The following is a 21,732-nucleotide window of genomic DNA, read 5'->3' as shown; positions in this document are numbered from 1 at the left end:
GGAGAAAGCTCTTCAAATGTGATGGAGGCCTCTACATAGCAGAATGGACAATGATAAAAGGGAATATCAGTTGCCTTTCATCACTCAGCTCTACTCACACCTCCTCCGGGCAGCCTTTAATGACTTGTCTTCCTCCCCAGCCTGCATCCTTTGGGCAACTCTTAGTCAAAGCATTTGAGGCCCTGAATAGTAATGAATTGAGACCAAAGATTCTGGAGGATTAGGACTCTGTATAATTCATCATAGATTCCCCTGCACCTGTCATAGTGCTTGTCAACTGGCAGGCATGAAAATATTTCTTCAACTGTTGAGTCAAACTCACCTGGTTGTCAGGGTGGGGGAAAAACACATTATAAAACACATCATAACAACAGTCTCATAAGGCAGTTCTTTGATCTGTGCATACTATGGATTTGTAATGGATTGGGTTCCTTCTAAAAGTTTCTTTTTAAATTAAAAAAAAATTAACTTTAGTTACAACATCATTGTAATGGTGATGTTTACATTTAAGGTGAGAGGTTGTCCTTAAGGATTTGTTAAAAATAGAATTTAGGAAATCACCAAAACTGACTAATTAAGAAGAAACGGAAGTGATGTTGTTTAGGATAAGTAAAAGGTTTTAGGATGAATACCATTCAGACATTTTACTAATTATCCTTCTTCATTTCATATTATCAATAGGATAATAAATTGCTGGCTAAGCTGTTTTAAGATAACTTACTTTAATAACTGGTTTGAAATTATTTGTTATATTAGAAAATATATGTTTAAATACTTAACTAATTTAATTATATGCCTTCCAATTTTGCTTAGCTTATTAATTTTCTTTTCTTTTTTTTTTTTTTTTGAAGAAAGTACAAAGTGTCTTTACCTCTTTGTGTAAGTGAGGTTCAAATTATTGGAGTTTTTTTTTTTTCCTTTTACTCAGCAACACTACACAGTCTCCTGGGAGTTGGATTTTAACTTTATGTATTCACAGGCTTTATATTTGTGGGCAGCAATCTCAGAGAAATGTCTTTTGATCACCTGATGCCAAAGGCATAAGGAAACAAAGTTACTAAAGAGAACATGAAAATATTTTCTTACAAATAAAGTCTACTGAATCTCATATACCAACTCCATAGTTAACAAAAAGAAGCTTAAAATGAAATCATAGATATGTCTCATTTGATGCGGAAAAAATTTACAGGCCCCTGGCAGCTTTCCTTTAAACAACACCCCCTTTCAATTCATTCAAAGCATTATGTTCAAAGTGGGGGGAGAAAAAAAAAACCAGCCTGTGCATTTGTGCTCACACAGTAATTTTTGTCCCAGGGCACGTAATACAAGGCACAGCTCCAAATACGCCTGAAATTCTAGAAGCACCAATGTGGCTCTTGCCTGGTGAAAGCTTTTTTTGAAGCCCCCTCTTCCCCAAGGCTTTTCTCAAGCCCCAAAAGCCTGACAAAATTCAAAATGGGTCAGATAAGGAGGAAATGTGTGTGAGACAAGAATAGAGTTGACAAATTAAATACAGATCGCCCGGTTAAATTTAAATTTCAAATAAATTGTGAATAAATTTCCGAATAAGTGTGTATCATGCAGTATATCCCACGCAGTATTTGGAACACACTTCTAATCAAAAAGAAAAAAAAGAGTGTAATTTATCTGAAATGCAAATTTAACTGGATATCCTGTATTTTTATTTGCTAAATCTGCAACCTTAGAGAAGAAGAAGTTGGAAAAATTACTGTAGATAACTTAGAGAGCTGGCTGTGCATGGTATTTTTTTTTAAAGAAGTAGTTAACTTTTTATAAGTCTGATCACATAATTTTTAAAATCTTTTTTAAAAATCGTGGTATTAGCATATAATTTAAAAAACGTGTTTGGTAAGGAATAGGCAAAAGTAAAACAATGTGATGTGGTCATGTTACATCGAAGTAATATTTGGCTTCACATCAGACTCTCTTCCTTTAAAACTGCAGTTCTTAAATTTAATGACTTGTTCTCTTTAAAATGTGCAGAATGATAATTCCTTCCAATTTACATTCTAATAAGGAACATTAGTTTCTTTTTGATAATTACTTAGATAATATATTTAGTCACTGAGTGTGGAAGAGCAGCATAAACATTAAAACGAAAGAATAATGACATTTGGCTCATGGATTATGCTCTTAACATGCGCAGATACAGGAAATTTTTGTGGCTTGTAGGTTGAGACTTTTTTCTTTTTCTCTTTCTCTTTTTCAGGGATCGCTTGCATCTGGTTAATGTCACGGTCACATATAAAGGAAGGAGTAGGGGAGTTAAAGTTGACAGAAATATTTCATGAGAACTATATGATGGGGACAAAATTAATTGACCCACATAGAGATCAGTAATGACAACAGTTGGTGGCCCTACCTCCGCTGACACCGTTAATTTCCCCACAGTCCCCAGGAGGCCGGTGTAACCCTGCAGACAGCGACTCCAGTCGACCGACGGCCTGCTCCAGTCTTTCCATAAGACCCTGCATCTCTGCCATCCTAGGAAAACACCGGCACAAATGGAGGCCATGTGAGCATCAGGAAGGATTAGCAAGCTGACACCATTAAACTTACCATCAGCAGGAAGGAAAACAGAAATTATTCAGAATGGCTACGGCTTTAATTACCTAGAGAGCACTTCTACATGTCAGGAAAATAGGTGAAATGCAAAACAAAAACCCATAAAACTTGGGGCAGAAAAAAAATAACAAATTATATTGAGCTTATTTTCTATTCACTTCAGTGATGTTTACAAGCCTCATATTGCAATACACAAATATTCATTCTCTTTACACCATGATCAAGTGTCTCCTTGGATGCTTCTTTGTTCTATGATACAATTTATACATAGTATTTACTTAAAAGCCTCTGAACATATATTACCAACGTTTCTGCTAAATGGTGACAGCACATTTTAACTATTTCCAATAATTCTTTCTGTTAAAGTATCATTCTCCAGGGGACACTAAACCCACTGATAATTCTTGTTTACTCAATTACCTTAAACCAAAGAGCCTAGCACAGATGTATGAGTTTATCAAACTGCATCATTTAGCAGGCAACAGAGACCAGCCCCTCCAAGAGCTGTCTTCTACTTATTATAATTTGTTCCAGCATTTTTGTTGATGAATTATTTTAAATTACAATTCTTCTGAACGGTGGAAGTTTTAATTTAAAATAATAAAAATGGTTATTTCCCTTTGCTGCTAGATCTTTCTAGAAAAAATTTAGTCTTAGGCGGGGTTGTTTTTGGACACAGGGATCTTCATTTACCCAGCACTCTTGGCTGGGATAAATGGGTTTTGAAGCTAAGGGACTGAGAATAGAAGTGGGGCTGGGTATCTATCCTTCCTGCTTTCAAACAGATTTTATTATATATAGCTACACTGAGTAGCTTGAGGACAAGTACTTTAAAATTATTGGCCCTCGACTGTAATGTTATTAAGGCCACCTCTGATGAATGGAACCCAATGGAATTTGGCCAGGTTCATGAGATCCAGTGTACAGGTACCATAACTCTGACCATACCAACCTATGACTGGTTTGGGCCAAATCAGGCTGCTGCTCCAGAGAGGGAAACATGCCTCATCTTAATCAGTGTCCGGAGTCCTTCTCACTCTTATGAACTTTCCTGGTATCATTCTGAGCCAAAGAGGACTCGCATGCTCCTGCACCAGAGACAACACTGCCCCAGAGTATGGAGAAATTTTATTGCTCTAAGGTGTGTAAATATTTTCTGTTGCTGCTGGGAACAAGGTAATGCATTTCTCTTTTGTATTTTGTATTCCGCTAGTTTTGAGCTTAAGCATAATAATGACTTGCCATTGCCATTTTTAAAAGCAAGGTTATACATATCAAGACATGTGGATGGCTCTGTACTTCTGTGTCCAAATGTCAGATGGTCACCAGATACGGATGGGGGAGTTCACTGTCTATTTTGGAAAGTCATCTCCTCTGAAACTGCCAGCAGCTATTCTTTCAAAATATGGGGCAGTGTTCTCTGGGCAGCTGAAATCAGCAGCTAATCCCAAGGGGATTCAAAATTAGAAGTTTCTCATCTATTCTTTTCCTCTTAACGTCAGAGCTTTTGCTTCCATCGCAATTGGAAAAAAAAAAAAAAAAGGAAGAAGAAATTTAATTGAATTCTTTACGTAATCTTACAAGGGAACTGGGTATCCTGTAGGTAAGTGAAGGCCAATTGAGAAATGATAAAAGCCGCTCAAATCTTTTAATAGTTGCCCATCTGTTCACAGTTATCTATGTTCCCTGTTACTCAACGTGCCAAATGTTACCACCATAGACCTAGCCCGTGATAGAAAAAAATGTGTTTGCTTTGTTAGCAAGCTCCCTGTCCCCCAACAGAGAAGCACCAACCACCTCCAGCCACTCCCAGAGCTGTTCAGCAAGGCCTGGTACATTTCACACATAGGACTGCTGTCCCTGACTGTGGCTTAATCAGCCTCCCTGACAAGACTCAAACTCACACTATCTAATAGTGCTCCATATGTTGAAAGACAGCAGGAGTGAGCCCATAAACTGCAGGGCTGGGCAGATTGGTGTGGAATGCAGTCTAAAAGCGAATCAGATGTCACTTCATGTAAAATCACCAGGAGCTAAAGTCTGGCAACAGCCTCTTAAGAGGTCAAAATACAGCTCACGCAAGTTGGAAAGATGCCTCTGGGTTTTAAATTTTAGAACAGTTTCTAAGAGACACGGAAGAACAAATAAAAGAAAGACTATACCAGGATATCAAAAATACACATTAGCATTCCCAGGGAAAATGACACAGTCCAAGACAGCTGTGCCCTCTTCTCCCAACATACACACACACACACACACACACACACACACACACTTCCCCCCACATGTGCCCTCAGCTGCCAGCCAGGCTCTCAAGAATGAAGAAAGGACAGAGCTGTGGATTCTCCAAATTCTTCCCAGGCAGTTCCATTCGCCTTGGTTTTCCAAAGTGGATTTAGCCAAGTTTGGATGAGGAGGTGGGAGCCAGGAATTAAGAATTAGGCTGAGGAAATGGATAGGGCAGTCAAAGCAAATGTAGGCAGCAAGGTCAGGCTAAGGAATGAGTCAGGGCCAGGTGGACAGACAGATGAGCTTGGATCAGGAAGCCAACAGAGGAGGGGGATATGGCAGGATGGCTGGATGTAAGAAATTCTAAGAATCTGAGGAGAAGCAAAGAGAAGCCAGATACACAGCTAGAGAATCAAGAGACTGGGTTAGATGATGCAGCTCAAACTTGGCCTCCAGATTTCCTCGTCGTCCTATTCAAGTAGAAGGGAACCCCAAGCTGAGGTTCCCCTATAATCTACAGCTAATCGAGAATAAACAAACATTTGACCAGAGTGTGAGGATGGGTGGAAAGAAAAAGGGAGAGGAACGTAGAATTTCATGACTTTCTCTTTTTAATGTTTTAGGAAATTATACTTGAGATTAATCTTAATTCCTTGTTTTGTATTAATTTTTGAGTATTTTGAGTTTCTTTCTAACAGGAAGTGTAACTCATCCTTGTCATTTTTTTATTTGAATTTCCCCCTTTCATTTTTTAAGTTTTTTTTTTAAATCAAACAATGCAAAGAATTTACAGTCAATAGTTCTACAAGGCTTATCACAAAAACACAACAGTCCCCTGACTGCCTCCTTTCATTCTTTGTCTTGAGAGTCAACCATGTTCAATTATTTCAGCTGTTTCTTTTAGTAGTTACCTCCTTATCTCTGAATAGCATGGTTCTATCTCTGTCTTGTTTATTTTCTTCAGTTTTAGGCATTATCCACTGAGTTCGCACCAAAAACATGAGGGTATACTTTTCTATTGCCCAATCGCCACCAGCACATTAATGCATATTTCCTCTTGTCCCCCCCCCAATAGCGTTATATCACAATTTTTGTGTGACCGATCATCAGTGTTAACATAATTACGATTATTCACAGCTGAGTCATGAGGTGTGCTACGATTGTCTTCCATGTTTTGCACAACCTGTTTTCCTAGAGCCGCGTCGTTCAGCTTCTGTTTTCTTTGTACTTAAATAATTACTCATCTCCAAGTTCTTCCCCCAGTTCTATAAGTCTCCTTTCCAAAGGGCCAAACACATTTGGAATTCTCTTAGCTTTTTCTTCTCAGAGGCATCTCTCCTGGCGAATCACTCCAACTGCAAGACTGCTCTGCAGGCCTGCTGCACACCTGTCACCTGGGCTCTGCCTCCACCTGCCCTCCCTCCTGTGTGGGATCACCTGTTTCTTGGATTCTATATCATCCTCTTTCTTGGGGCACTTTAACCGGAAGAGTACTGTCCTCTGAAAAAAGGTACATGAAATTATACAAGTCTGACCTTGTATAATCTGAAAATATCTATATTTTGACTGCTGGTTTGGCTGAGTGTAGAATTCTAGGCTGGATATTTTCCTCAGAATTTAAAAGGCTTCACTCCATTTTCTTCTATCTTCCTAGGCAACTGTTGAGAAGTTCAAAGCCACTCTGATTCTTCAACCTTTAGATGTAACCTGTGTTTTCCTCTCTGGAGGATCTTCTCTTTATCCCCAGTTTTGGGGATCTTCTCTTTATCCCCAATGTTCTGAACTTTCATGGTAATATGTTTTGTTTTTGATCAAATATTTTCTTATAAGTGATTTTCAAGCGTGTAGAAAAGATTGGAGAACGGGCAATTGCATATTGTTTGTCTGTGGGTGAGTTTATAAAACAAGTTTGTTTCTTTCAAATAAAGAAGTTAGCATTCTAAATATTTAGAATTCAAACTTCTCTCACATCAACTGCATACATTTACAAAAACTTCATACACTTCAATAAGAATATTGCCAATCAGTATTTTCTCATATACTGTCTTGTAATAATAAGGTGTTCTAGAAACAATTTCCTGAGAAAAAAGGCAGCTGTCATTGTTTTAAAAAAATTTTTTTTTTGCTTCACTGGTCATCTTATAAAACCCATCGTTAAATTACAGATATTTTAGTCCCTAACGTTGTCCAATTTTATGTCCAATGTCCAATGACTACACTTAAAGCCTGAAGAGAAACAGTATTTCTATCCTTTTTCACAGCAGTTTTCAGAAAGGGAGAGTTCCCCACACTTTCAAACCTTTTTTATAAGGTCTCAATTGCTTTGCTTATATTTAACTGGGGTAGTATAGAGAGGCCCTGGCTTTGGAATTACTAGCTAGGGGGGCTTTGGGAAAAGAGCTTGATTTTGTTTTGCTTTGTACTACCTATACATAGGATTGCTATAAATATGCATGTAAAAACATAAAAAATCTGGCACGTGGTCAGTGACAAACATGTTAGCTACTGTCATGAAGATATCCCATCTTGCATTGCTCTTATGGGAATAGTTAGGTCTACACACCACTACATCAAGTTTTCGTGTATTTGAAATGTTAAGCAATCAACTAGATCTGGCCAATGGAAATGACTAGCTGAAAACTTCAGGTCAGTACACCCTTATTATTATTTTTTTCAACATTTCACTTTCCTCTTCCATGTACTTATTCCTCCAACATTTCGAAAAGAGTTTTCTCAAGTCCGTGTGTAATGGTTACTATAAAATAAAAATTTTGCTAGGTAATTAGTAATTTTGTAGTCACAAAGTTCCCCCCCTGAACATTTTTATAATGACTCTTTTGCTTTTAAATAGTCCTCTGAGGAGGACACAAGCATAATCTCTGTGGAGCCATTTTTGGAAAAAAACACTCCTTCATCCTTCATACTTTCTCAACCAAACCATCTTAGGCTCAGTGATAGGGGGTCTGCTAAGGCCCTAACTCCTCAGTCCAACCAGTTATAAAAGCAGCTTTCATAGCTGCTTTTGAACAGTTGGCACACCACGGCACAGAGTAAATGGTGATAAGTCCAGAATAACAGCCTATTTGTATTACACACTTGGTATCTACAAGACAGACTGCCCAATTAAAATACTGCCTTGTGCCATCTTTTCTGCTAGCACATGCACACCTTGCCTCCCAAGAAGACCTGTCCCAGCTTTTCATGGGCTGAGGCTGTATCTTACTTTCTTTGTATCTCCCATTGAGTCTGCATGCTGCTGCACACATGGAGAATTCTATAAATATTTTTTGATTGACTAATTAATTGGCTACCGCTCACTGCCTTTCCCTCACCTGCCCACTCACCGACATAATCCTAGATCAGGCGGAAAGCCAGATTTTCGTAGGAGAAATTTCCATTTAAAAGGAGATACTAGGGCTTCCGTGATGGCGCAGTGGTTAAGAATCCGCCTGCCAATGCAGGGGACACGGGTTCAAGCCCTGGCCCAGGAAGATCCCACATGCCGCGGAGCAACTAAGCCCGTGCGCCACAACTACTGAGCCTGCGCTCTACAGCCCGTGCTCTGCAACAAGAGAAGCCAGGACAATGAGATGCCCACGCACCACAAACGAAGAGTAGCCCCCGCTCACTGCAACTAGAGAAAGCCTGTGCGCAGCAACGAAGACCCAACACAGCCAAAAATAAAAACAAATAAATAAATTTTTTTAAAAATTTAAAAATAAAAAAAATAAAACGAGATACTAGATTAGTTTTTCCCACTGAAACCCTCACTGGCTTCCTCCTGTGATTTGAAAGAGCACCCTTGCTCCCCCTAATGTGAACATTTGGGCTTTCCATAGCTCCTTTTTCTTTAGGATTTTAAAATTTTAAAAACTCCACATTGTCCAAAGAGTTTTGTAAATTTCCCATGGCAAATTCATAAAACTAGTAAATGCTCCTTTGGTAACATTTTCAGGTTAATAAAAGAGCTAAGTCTTCCAGGTTGCTGGTTTCAAGTTCTCACTAGGCCAAAGGTGCAGAAATAATTGTGGTGAGTTTCTCCCCTGGTTCTGTAAGGGAAACCCAGATCCAAGCGATTCGAAAATTCACAAGCCTAAGATTACATAGAAAATAGACCTGAAGGACAGGAAATTGAAGAATGTCTCATGGTAAGGCGGGGCAGCTGGCTTATATGTGAGCTCTCTGCAGAATATAATCACAATGGACGACTTTCTCTATAAGTCCACCCACATTCAAAATAAATATTTGTTAAACTATCATCATACCAGACTTTCCTAGTTTGTTATTTGTCTTTATTGAGACTATATGAATTACCTTCTTTCTTTTCTCTGGAAACTACCAATCACTGGGGGGAGTGATCCTGTGAGCCACTATTACTAATTAGGGTAATATTATACAGTACAGAAGAAACAAGCCATGGTATTTATTCATTCGTTCCTTGACTGGCTCATTGAATATGCCTGTTTTCTTCATTAAGTTAGTCCTCACTGTCTGCTAAGCAAATGCTCACAATCTAGAAAATCAAAAGTGATTAAAATACATATTCTGCCCAGCTGTAGTGGGAGAGGGCTGGAAGCAGGTCCTGCTCAGTCAAGCCAGGGAGTTATTTCACTAAGAGACACATTCACATCGCCAAGGTACCCGCCTTCATATCTTTCCCTTAGTTTCCTATAGGAATTTCTGGTGCCCGCTTCTCACCAACAGCAAAAAAAGCCACCATTTTCTTCTTACTGCAAAGAAGTTTCAAGAGTCTCTGAGCTTTGAAACAGTGTAATCAGGATAGGAGAGAGCAGAGAGTTATACAAGTGAAAGAACACTTTCCATTTTTCACAGAACTGGAGAAAATATATATGAGATCCTGATTAGACAACTGATTCCTATAAAGCCTCTATGTTCCACTGCGGAGAAAAAAGCAAACTTCATCTTGATTTTCAAAGGCCCTCACCCCAGCTCTACATCTCACCAGGTTCCTAAGAGCCCGTCACAGAGACAACTCACCCCTTCCCAAATGGAAGGCCCCCAATCCCTCTTCTCTGCCACAGTTCTGCCATTTCCACTTCTTCCAGGGCCCTTCTAGACACTGCTGCACCCATTCTCCCAATCCCAACCCTCCAAGAGGTCATCCCTTGTCTCACAAATCAGAGATAACCTCCCTTGAGGTATTTACTTCCTGTCATGTCCATCAAATCAAGAGTAGAGTACAGAAGGGTAACATAAACAAACCACATATAGAAATTACCTCCTCATCCCATCTGCCCTCTCCATGCTGGTGGCGTCACTCCTCAGAACCACCCCTGGTCAGTCTTGTAGTATAAATATTTCTCCTCTAAGTTAGAATCTCTGAAGATAAGAGGCTGGGACTCATAGCTTGATGTGGTGGAAAAAGCATTTTTGGCATCAGAGAATCTGAATTTGAGACCCAATCCCTTAAGTGACAACCGTGTGACTCTGGGCAGATCACTTAACCTGAGTATCAGTTTTCTCACTTCCAATACATGAACTCATTCCTTCTTCTTCATTCACTGACTTAAGACAATTGTATGCAAATATGTTTTGAGCCATGTTCTGTGCTGGTTGCTGGAGCTACACAAGTGGATGAGACACAGACTCTATTCTCAAGGACTATGATTTCCTTGAGGAGCAGACAGTTTGGCTGTTGGGGACAGCCAGCGCTATAGGATACCAGGACACAGCGGACTGGGCTATTTCAGCAGAAGAGAGTCCAGTGGAATCTGAGACCAAGGGAACATCTAAGTATATCTTGAAGGCTGGTGCTGTGCCCTGACTTGGGGTGGTGAGGCTGGGTAAGGACAAAGACATAAAATCATAGACTCTGAATGCTGACTGGGACCCGGACAGACCCCTGTCACATTCCCATCATGAAGTGGGAACTCCCTTAGCTAAATGTGAGGTAAGACCCCTTTACTGAAAAGGAGCTCCATCCCTTCCCCCTTCCGACCACCTTTCTACACTCCTATATGCTATTACGGACTCTTTCTATTCCTGTGCTCCCACACTGCCCTTTTGCTCTTGCTTAGGCTGTGGAGGAGGCAGAGGTCAAAGAGATGCTTCCAGGAGTTCCTCAAGGGCCACATCCTGGCACTGGAAAAAGAAGAACCATGGAGTCCCTGCTGGCCAGGCTACCACAGCCTGAGTAGGGTTTCCATGGGCCTTTTGTCCCTCCATAAAGTAGAAGTATTGCTCACCTTGTATCTAGAATACGTAAAGAACACTTAAAACTCAACAAGAAGAAAAGTATTCCAATTTAAAAATGGGTAAAATATTTGAATAGATATTTTTCCAAAGAACATATGCAAATAGCCAACACTGCCCGTAAAGATGCTCAACATCAAGTCATCAGGGAAATGCAAATCAAAACCACGATGAGACGCCCACTAGGTTATCTGTTCTATCTGTAACCACCAGGTTATACATTCCCTAGGTGAAGGGAAGATACCCACCAGAATGGCTGCAACCAAAAATACAGATGATAACAAGTGCTGGTAAGGATGTAAAGAAACTGTAACCTTTCTACATTGCTGGTGGGAATGTAAAATGGTGCAACTGCTGTGGAAAAAGCCTGGAAGTTTCTTAAAAAGTTAACCACATATTTACCATGCTGTCCAGCCATTCCACTTGTAGTTACCTACTCAATAGGAATAAAAGCATATTTCCACACACACAAAGACTTGTACACAAATGTTCATGGCAGCATCATTCACAATAGCCACACACACACACACACACACACACACACACACACACACACACAGGAAACAACCCAAATGTCCATCAACTGATGAATGAATAAACAAAATGTGGTCTCTATCCATACAGTGGAATATTATTCATCAATAAAAAGGAATGAAGCACAGACACATGCTACCACATGGACGAACCTCAAGATCACTATGCTAAGTGAAAGAACCAGACCAGAAGACCATGTATTCTATGATTCCATTTATATGACTATCTAGAAAAAGCATAGAGACAGAAAGTAGATTAGTGGTTGCCTAGGGCTGGGGAGAAGCATGGAGAGTTACAGCAAATAGGCACAAAATTTCTATTTGAAGAGATGGAAATGATCTAAAATAGGATTGTGGTGGCAGTTGCATTATGTACTAATAATTATTGAATTGTGCACTTAAAATGGGCAAATTTTATGGTATGCAAAATTGTACCTTAATAAGTTATGAAAAACAAACAAAAATAGGTACTGTTCCTCTTTATAAAGATATGGTTGAAAATCGGTTAAGTCTGAGGGACTTTGCCAGTCTTATCTCCCAACAAAGTCATAGGTGGTAATTAAACTTAACCAGAGGTTGCTCTGAATGGCCGCACCCCTCACTCCCGGAACCAGTTGTTCCGGGAGGCCAAGATAGGTGACCAAGATAGGTGACAGAATAGAGCACAGTTCTCACTGCTCCTCTCTCTTCTGTGCATCAGAATCACTGGGGAGAAATGGAGCTCCCTAAATGCAGATTCCTGGGCTCCACTCCCAGCAATACTAATTCAGTGGTTCTGGGTATTCTCAGGAACACCCATTTTTAAGCAGCACACTTCAGAGTACAAGGACCCATGCTTTGGGAAACAGTACAATAGAGTTGCACAGGAATGTTACAGGTGCACGTGGGAATGTGTGCAGGGGGTCGAGAAGGGTGGGTACTCACTGAGCCCTGGGAAGTAGGGAGGCTAAACGAAATCTCAAAGGATGAGGAGGTGGTGTTCAGAAGAAAGGTAAGGAAGGCATTCCTGAGCCCACGCCCAGCATATGCAACCATATGGAAGCATTACAGCCAGAAAGTACTTATTGAGCACTCACTATGTGCCAGGAGCTACCTAAGAAAGCACAAGGAACAAGGGATTGATGAGTAGTTAGAACGAGTGGTAGATAAAGCTGGGAAGAGACTTGGGAATTCACCGTGAACGTGACAGTGGATTGAAGAAGATCTGAGGTATAGACTAGGCAAGATCTGAGAAAGGATTAAATGGATTAAATGAGGTTGAGAGGGAAAGGGAGAAGGTAGGATGTCTTAGATGTCTTGCTTCGGGATAGGGTGGTACCAATAAAAATGGAGACAGGGAGTGAAGGCAGCTAATGAAGATGGGAGCTCAGTTCTCGACATCTGAGTTTGAAATGCAGACAGTGATATGAGATGATAGCTGGCAGCTTCAAGTAGGGACCTGAAGCTCTACCTAATAACACCTTCCTCAGGATGCTTGGGAAGATTAAAGGAGGTGATAAAGTGAACTTTGTGAATTACAAAGTGATGCCCAGGTATCATTCTTATAATTTATCTCTGAAAGCTCTACAGTATTTATCACTGTGATCTGTACCCAGTGAGTGCTCAACCGTGAACTGTTACTGCATGTGTTACCACCTCTCCTGTCCCCCAAACACAATGATGGTAACATCTCAAACATTATACTTCTAAGACCATGCCATAGAGCAAATAAACTGCAGAAACGCTACTGACTGAAAGCATAAAAGGGGATATCATTTCATATAGTCAGTTGTTTCTCATAACATGACTAGAAATGTTTTACTTTATTAAACTGGCATTTCTGCATTAAGAATGCCATGTCTCTCTGGAATAATGAAGGTACTAGCTTTGCTGAAATTAGTTCTAAACTCAAAATTCTAGCATTCACTGTAGGATTTACATACAACTGAAAAACAGATCCAGTAACTCTGAGAATCAGTTCTTAAGTGCTGGGCCCATTTTATACCTGGATATTTTCAACAAATGCAAGTGGGATCATTTGATTTCAAATAGCCAGGTGATGAATTTGGCCCAAGAGCTCTCCTTCAACACTTTTTTTTTTTTGCTATTTCATGTGTCTCCCGCCTCCTGGGTCTACTTCCATACTTGACTTTGATTTATTACTTGTGACAAAATCAGAGTTTTCAACTAGACCTGTGGACCACCAAAAGACTAGAAGTTCTTCTTTTTTTTTTTTTTTTTTTTGTGGTATGCGGGCCTCTCACTGTTGTGGCCTCTCCCGTTGTGGAGCACAGGCTCCGGACGCACAGGCTCAGCGGCCATGGCTCACGGGCCCAGCCGCTCCGTGGCATGTGGGATCCTCCCGGACAGGGGCACAAACCCATGTCCCCTGCATCGGCAGGCGGACTCTCAACCACTGCGCCACCAGGGAAGCCCGAAGTTCTTCCTTTTTGCTCTTTGGACCTGGGAGCCCAAAGTAAAGAGGAAAGAGAGAAAAAAGGCAAAGAAGAAAGGAAAGAATGGTGGGGTGCAGGGAAAACAGAGGGGAAAGGGAATAAGGAAGGAGAAGGGGCTACCAGTGCCAGTCCAGAAGTAGTAAGCTCACTACCACCTATCTCTAAACTGTGTTCAAAATGCAAGAAGAAACTCCTGGCTCTGAAGAATGAACAACAGCAGGAGGATTGAGGAGGGCAATCAAAACTTGAAAAAGGAACCCATTTGGGAGTGCATTCCTGGGCTTTCTCCTCTTTTCTCTTCAGATTTGACTTGAGGTTGGAACTGCACAGGGGGTGCAAGCCACAAACTCCACGAGAACCCTCTTCTTCTCAGCCAGAAGACTTAGAAAGGGGGTCCCTATAAGTGGAAGAATGTGAAGGGAAGTCTGGGTTATTTGTTTTCTTGTTTTTGTTTTTGTTGTTTCCATTTTTCTTTTCCAAGAGTGGCTGCAGTCACAGAACTGCATGGGAGAAGAGCAAGCAGCAGCACAGACAGCTAAAATTTCTCCAAGAAAAACCTGGTCTTATTGCCAGAGGAGCAGGGAAAAGGAACCTTTGTGATCCAAAGAGTGTAGGCAGAACCCTGTCATTTTTCCCTCTTACTTTTCTCTCAGTGCTTTGCTCTGAGAATGGCCCCTGTCTTGGGGAAACCATACTGCAGCAGCGTGAGCAGCTAAAACCTCAAAAGAAACCCAGTCTTTCTGGCCAGAAGACCAGGAAAAAAAGGCTCACAGGGGCAGGAGAGTGTGGGAAGAATCCCAGAAAGGAGAGAGCTAAAGAAGGGGGTCCCTTGATGCTCTGCATGAACCAGTGCAAACCCCAGTCTCGCCCCTGAGCTGTGCATGCGTGGGACAGATTCAAAGGCTTTGAGAACTGAACTACAACGTAAGTTCTGCTCAAGTCCCACTGCTCAAGTCCCATGCTAACCCCTAAATAGTGCTTCCATGGGACCCAAGGCAGCAGAACAAAGGCTTTGAAAAATGAAATGATGTTGGAACCACTGCCCACAGAATGCAAGACAGAACTGGGTTGACTGCCTGGTAAAACAAAAAACTGCGCATTTCGAAAGGACCTGATTCTCACAGCATAATACTCAAAATGTCCAGAATTCAATAAAAAAAATATCTAACATGCAAGAGACCAGGGAAATGTGATCAATCCTCAAAGGAAAAGAAAATTAACACATGCCAACCCCAAGATGACACAGGTGTTGGAATTATCCGATAGATTTATAGGAGCTGTTTTAACTACGCTCCAGGAAATAATGGTAACCACTCTTGAAATGAATGGAAAGACAGAAGTTCTCAGCAGAGACACAGAACCTATAAAAGAGAAACAAGTGAACGTTTTAGAACTGAAAAATACAATAAACAGTAAAAAATGCATGGGATGGGCTCAATAGCAGAACAGAGATGACAAAGGAAAATATCAATAAAGTTGACGTAGATATTATCCAGTCTAAAGAACAGAGAGAAAAAGGGTTGAAGGAAAAAGTGAACAGAGCCTAAAAAGCCTGTGGGACAACATTAAAAGGTTTAATATTAATGTCACTGGAATTCCCGGAGAGGACAAAGAGACTGAGGTAGGAAACGTACTCGAAGAAAAAATGGCCAAAAACTTCCCAAACTTGGTGAAAACTATACATTTACAGACCCAAAGAGTGCTATCTGTCTGGTTATTATACACATAAACACGTAATGTATTACAGTGAGTTGCCTCCAAGGGAAGAACAAGAAAGATGAGTGAAGATATAACTGCCTAAAAAGAAATAAATAAAATGTGATGGGCTATCATTCTCTTTGGAGAGCTGTCACAAGTATTAAGAACTTTAGTTCTTTTCTCTTTTTTTAAAAAATAAATTTATTTTTGGCTGCGTTGGGTCTTCGTTGCTGCGCGCGGGCTTTCTCTAGTTGTGGCGAGCGGGGGCTACTCTTCCTTGCAGTGCGTGGGCATACCGCAGTGACTTCTTGCTGTGGAGTATGGGCTCTAGGTGCATGGGCTTCAGTAGTTGTGGCACACAGGCTCAGTAGTTGTGGCTCACAGGCTCTAGAGCATAGGCTCAGTAGTTGTAGTGCACGGGCTTAGCTGGTCCGCAGCACGTGGGATTTTCCTGGACCAGGGCTTGAACCGGTGTCCCCTGCATTGGCAGGCGGATTCTTAACCACTCCGGCACTAGGGAAGCCCCGAACTTTAGTTCTTAGATGTCTTCTCTAAATCTAGTAGAACAAGGATTCACTGTATCAATCAATGAATTGGTTCATTTATCAATACTAAACTTGCAGAAATGGTCTGTCACATCAGACTCTTATTTTTGGTCAGAAAATAGAGGCAGGATGAGCCTCAAAGGGATTTTCAAATTCTTACTTGTATATAACCTAAAAGAAATCTGTAAATCCCTCTTGCACATTTTTAGGTTGACATGTAAAAACTTTCACCAAAATGTTTATTATTGTGAAGAATGTAATTTCCAGTACTCTGTAAATGTTGACATGTAAAAGTAAAACTATTTTATCACTTGCTGAAATACATCCATTGAAATTCATCATCATTCATTTTAAAAGAATACATAAACAGGCTGCTCTCTGACAGTCAAAAATTTTTGCATGATTATATTTCTCCTTTAATTTACATTTCCATTCTTTTTGCCTTATAAGAGTTTATCCTAGTTTTATATAGTTTATGCTTTAATGTCTTTTATTCATTACCCTATCATACTTTTCTGCATCAAAAGCATATATATATATATATTTATTTATTTAAATTCAATGGTAAAAAGAGTGCTCTTCTAATTGTTACCACTGTAACTCTTATTAGAATGAACTTATCAAAACACAAATATTACAAATGTTGACAAATATTTAGTAAATGTCGATAAAAAGCATTTTTTTTAAATTGGAAACCTCTCTCTTTTGAGCTCTTTTATTTTTCAGTTATCTCATGCATATGTGGATGAGTATACTTATTGCCAGAATGAGTCAAGCTTGAACATCGATTCTCAATTTTTGTTTTTATCAATGTAAATGCTGGAACTGAGATGCAAATGGATGAAATTTTGTAATAGAAATATCATTCAATTTTTTGAACTCCTTGAGTTATATTCTAAACATCACATAGTGATGAAATATCAAAATCATTTAAATCACCAGTGTAAGAAAAAATTGGGGAAGACTGAAATTTAGTGAGTATGCTAACTACGCATCCATCTGAGTTATTTCAGCCATTTGTTGTCTACGACTAGGCTGTTTATCTCTGTAGAGATAAAAGTTAACTTGTAGGGACTTCCCTGGTGGTCCAGTGGTTGGGAATCTGCCTTCCAATGCAGGGGATGTGGGTTTGATCCCTGGTGAGGGAACTAAGATCCCATATGCCGGGGGGCAACTAAGCCTGCGTGCCGCAACTACTGAGCCCACGTGCCACAACTAGTGAGCCCATGTGCCACAACTACAGAGCCCATGTGCTCTGCAGCCCGTGTGCCACAGCTAGAGAGAAGCCCGCATGCCACAATGAAAGATCCTGCATGCTGCAACTAAGACCTGACACAGCCAAAAATTAATTAATTAATTAATTTTTAAAAAGTTAACTTATAGAAAACTGATAGTAAAGCAAGTAATAACTGTCTATAGGCATGCAAATAAAACTTATCCTGTGGAACTTCATTGGACTTCTCTCTCCCACTGTGGTGGAAGCTTGTTTGCATCTATTAAGCAAATTTATTTTAGCATTCCCATTTATTTTAGCATTCCCATCAATGGTCTCCTTTCAACTGATTGTAAGACCTTTCTGGCTCTCTCATTTTTTAAGATTTTTTTTAAATGTTAATTTTTTTATATGTATGAGAATCATGATTTCATTGTCTTTTAAAATTTATCCTTTAACATCAGTTTACAATTTAATTAGATTGAACTTTCAGTTGGTTATTTTTGTTTGTTTGTTTTGTTTTGTTTTAACAAAGATTTAGAAAACACAAGATCTGTAAAAGAAAAGGAGGCGTGAAAGTGAACCTGCATCTCCGTTACAAACCCACTCTCTAGATCAGTCTTAGGTAAAAAGCACTTGTGAAAGATGAAGATTTGTAAATTTATTTTCTTCAAACACTCATGTGCATGGACCTTAGGGAAGTCTTTGCATATAGTAAATGCACCCAGTTTGAAGACTCTCAGCCTAAAGTAAGAAGCATAAAAATGAACCTCACCCCTAATTCTGTATACGTAGAGACTCATTTGCATTAACAAACTTCTTTTTTAAAGTTTCGGTTACTGAAGAACTTTATTTAGATAATCATCCACCTTCCATTCATAAGAGACACTGAGAAGGAGGAGTCCTAATGAAGAGAGAGGCCGTTGGAAGCAGGGCGGAAGGAGAGGGAATAGAGGGTTGTCAGCGGGAATTCTGAACAGTCAGAGGGCACCATGAGAGTACTAAGAAACAAATAAGAAACGAAAACAGAGGGGGGATCAATACTCAAACTTTAAAAATTTTGCCTAAATATTTGTGAACCTGCACTGTACCCCCGAAAATCTCTCGCGCCACTGCTTCTCTCATGCTAGAAGATGATGCCAGGGGAAAGACTTCTGCATTGAGTCTACCTAATGCCAAGCAACTAATTAAATGGACACTTCCATCAACCTACTCACTATGTCAGATATCTGAGCTTTCTGCCCCTGGACAGAGGTGAGTAGAAGCATCTAGCTCCTCCGGGACCATCCTCCTCTTCAACACTACCATTTAGACCACCACACTTCTGTTTTCAGTCTCCCACTCTCCTGCTCTTTAATACCCTTCTTACAAAACAAGAATTATTTTAGATTAGACTTTTATATTGCAGAATGGCCTTTCAATTTTGGGAAGCTGGGAGCCATTAGGAACCTCAAAGGTTACCTAATTCATCCATTCATCACATAGGTGCAAAATTTTAAAAATTGGGGACTATTACACCTTCTCCTTTTGGCTAAGTGGTCAATAAGAAGCGAGGATTATTAGATGTCTAATTAAGTAGACAGGGCAGATGAAGGTCACATCTGTAATAACTGAAAGTTCTTCTTCTTGTTTTAGACAGCTTCCTATGTCCTTTCCTATATAGGGCTGTATAATGAAAGGGAAATAATATAAATTATTACATAATTTCTCAGTAAAAGAAAATGTTTTCCATAAGTGGGAAAAGGGTATACTTTAGAAAAACAAAACAAGATGGAATTTCCCTGGATATAAAAGCTCATGCAAAAGAACAAATACTGCATGATTTCACTTATATGAGGCACCTAGAATAGGCAAATTCATAAAGACAGATAGTAGAATGGAGGTTGCCAGGGGCTGGAGGAAGAGGGGAGTGGGGCGTTATCGTTAATGGGAACAGAGTTTCAGTTTGGGATGATGAAGAAGTTCTGGAGATGAATGGTGCTGATGGTTGTACAACTTTGTGAATGTACCTAATGCCACTGAATTAATTGTATATGTTAAAGTGGTAACTTTTTATGTTATGTATATTTTACCACAATAAAAAAAAAAAAACTCTAGAACTCTTTTACAACAGCCTGTTCTGACCTTAGGGTGCTTGCCCCCTTCCAAGTACAAGTAGAAATCTCCTGAATGAACAGCAAAAGCTCATAGCCTGAATCAGGGCAGACCTAGAAAGAGCCCAAGACTAAAACACCGCATTTCCAATTGGCTTATTTTTACCAGGATAACCAAACTAAATCATGTTAGAAACACTAGACCAGGGACTTCCCTGGTGGTCCAGTGGTAAAGAATCCACCTTACAATGCAGGGGATGAGGGTTTGATCCCTGGTCAGGGAACTAAGATCCCACATGCCATCGGGCAACTAAGCCTGTGTGCCACAATGACTGAGCTTGTGCACCTCAACTAGAGAGCCCGTGTGCCGCAAACTACAGAGCCCACACGCTCTGGAACCCACGCACCATAACTACAGAGCCCAGGCACCCTGGAGCCCATGCCACAACTAGAGAAGAGAAAACCCACATGCCACAACTAGAGAAAAGCCCACATGCTACAACGAAAGATCCTGCATGCCTCAGTGAAGATCGCGTGTGCCCGCAACTAAGACCCAAAGCAGCCAAAAATAAACAAAATAATAAATCTTTTTTTTAAAAAAAGACAAGGAACACTAGAGCACCCAGAACTATATACATACAAAGAAAAATGTTAGTGAAATTTAGTAACCACTTATGTACCTTGCTTAAAATAATATCCCTTGGATTTAATAAAGTTGTCCTCGGTCCTATCCTAAATCCAGGTGACATAAGAGGATGAAGATGCCTGTAAGTGACTGGGTTAAGTGAGGCTGCTGTGAAATTCAGTTGTAAAATTTTAGAATAGTATTTTTCCACACCTCTGAGGACATGAGAAAATAGATATTACAACTAGAATTTAAATGGGATGAGAAGTCAGGATATCAGTTCTAATCACTTGGTGGTTTGGGGGGAATGAATAAGCTGGGGATATACCATTAATGTATAAGTCAGAAGGAGAATCAACTTCGCTTTTGGTCATTAAAATACATGGCATATTCACATTCACACAGAAGAACTTGCACATGTGTCAAGACACATGGAAAAAGAGTCTCCAAAGCAGCAAAACATGGGAACCAACCCTAATGCTCAACAATAAGAGAATGGATAAATAAACCGTGGAATATTTGCCAACAAATAATATACAGTTACATACAGTAATAGGGATAATTCTTTAAAACTTAATTTTGAGTTTTGTAAAAGTGAGGCTATATATACCCTTTTTATAAATCGAAAAAACAAGCAAAGGTAAACAAAATTATGTAGGAATACTTACATATGTCATAAAACTATTTTACAATAAAATCGGGTAATGGTTAACACAAAATCCAGGGCTGGGAGGGGCACAAGGAATGGCATAGGAGAAGGGCATAAAGAAAGATACAACAGTATAGGTAACAATCTAGTTCTTTTTTTCTAGCCTTCTGTTTATTTTCTTTAATGGCTTTATTGAGATACAACTCACATATGATACAATTCACCCATTTGAAGTGTACAATATGATGATGTTCAAAACCATCACCAGTTAATTTTAGTATATTTTGTCAGCTCAAAAAGAAACGCTATACCCTTTAACTATTACCACCCACCCCTCACATCAACCCCCATCCCTAAGAAACCACTAATCTACTTTCTGTCTCTATTCATTGCCCTGGTCTGAATATTTCCATATGAACAGAAAATCATACAGTGTGTGGTCTTTTGTGACTAACTTCTTTTACTCAGAATAATGTTTTCAAGGTACATACTTGTTGCAGCATGTATGAGTATTTCATTCTTTTTAAGGCCAAATAATATCCCATTGTATGGATATACCATATTATATTTATCCATTCATCAGTTGATGGACATTTGGATTGTTTCTACCTTTTGGTTGTTATGAATGTTGTCAGTATAAACATCTGTGTATAGTTTTTGTATGGACATATGCTTTCATTTCTCTTGGATGTATACACTTAGAGTGAAACTGCTGTATCACATGGTAACTCTGTTTAACTTTTGAGGAACTGCCAAATTGTTTTCCAAAGAAGCTACACCAGATGATATTCCCACCAGCAATGTATAAGGGTTCCAATTCCTTCACATCCTCACCAACACTTATTAACTGACTTTTTGATTCTAGCCATCCTAGTGGGTGTGAAGTGGTATCTCACTGTAGTTTTGATTTGCA

General features: G+C 39.8%; 1 protein-coding gene across 2 annotated transcripts in view; it reads right to left on the bottom strand.

Moving 5' to 3' along the window:
- CAP2 (cyclase associated actin cytoskeleton regulatory protein 2) overlaps positions 1-21,732 on the bottom strand; it is a 133,742-nt gene that overhangs the window by 103,514 nt on the left and 8,496 nt on the right. For both annotated transcript variants that reach the window (XM_029243966.1, XM_029243967.1), the window contains exon 2: positions 2,384-2,505. In XM_029243966.1, the coding sequence (XP_029099799.1) occupies positions 2,384-2,504 (121 nt within the window). In that variant the 5' untranslated portion in view covers position 2,505. The remainder of the gene's footprint in view (positions 1-2,383; positions 2,506-21,732) is intronic.

Source organism: Monodon monoceros, unplaced genomic scaffold (genome assembly GCF_005190385.1).
Source record: "Monodon monoceros isolate NGI ecotype Baffin Bay Population unplaced genomic scaffold, NGI_Narwhal_1 Super_Scaffold_3, whole genome shotgun sequence".
Taxonomy (NCBI): domain Eukaryota; kingdom Metazoa; phylum Chordata; class Mammalia; order Artiodactyla; family Monodontidae; genus Monodon; species Monodon monoceros.
This window is presented reverse-complemented; position numbering and strand designations above follow the sequence as displayed.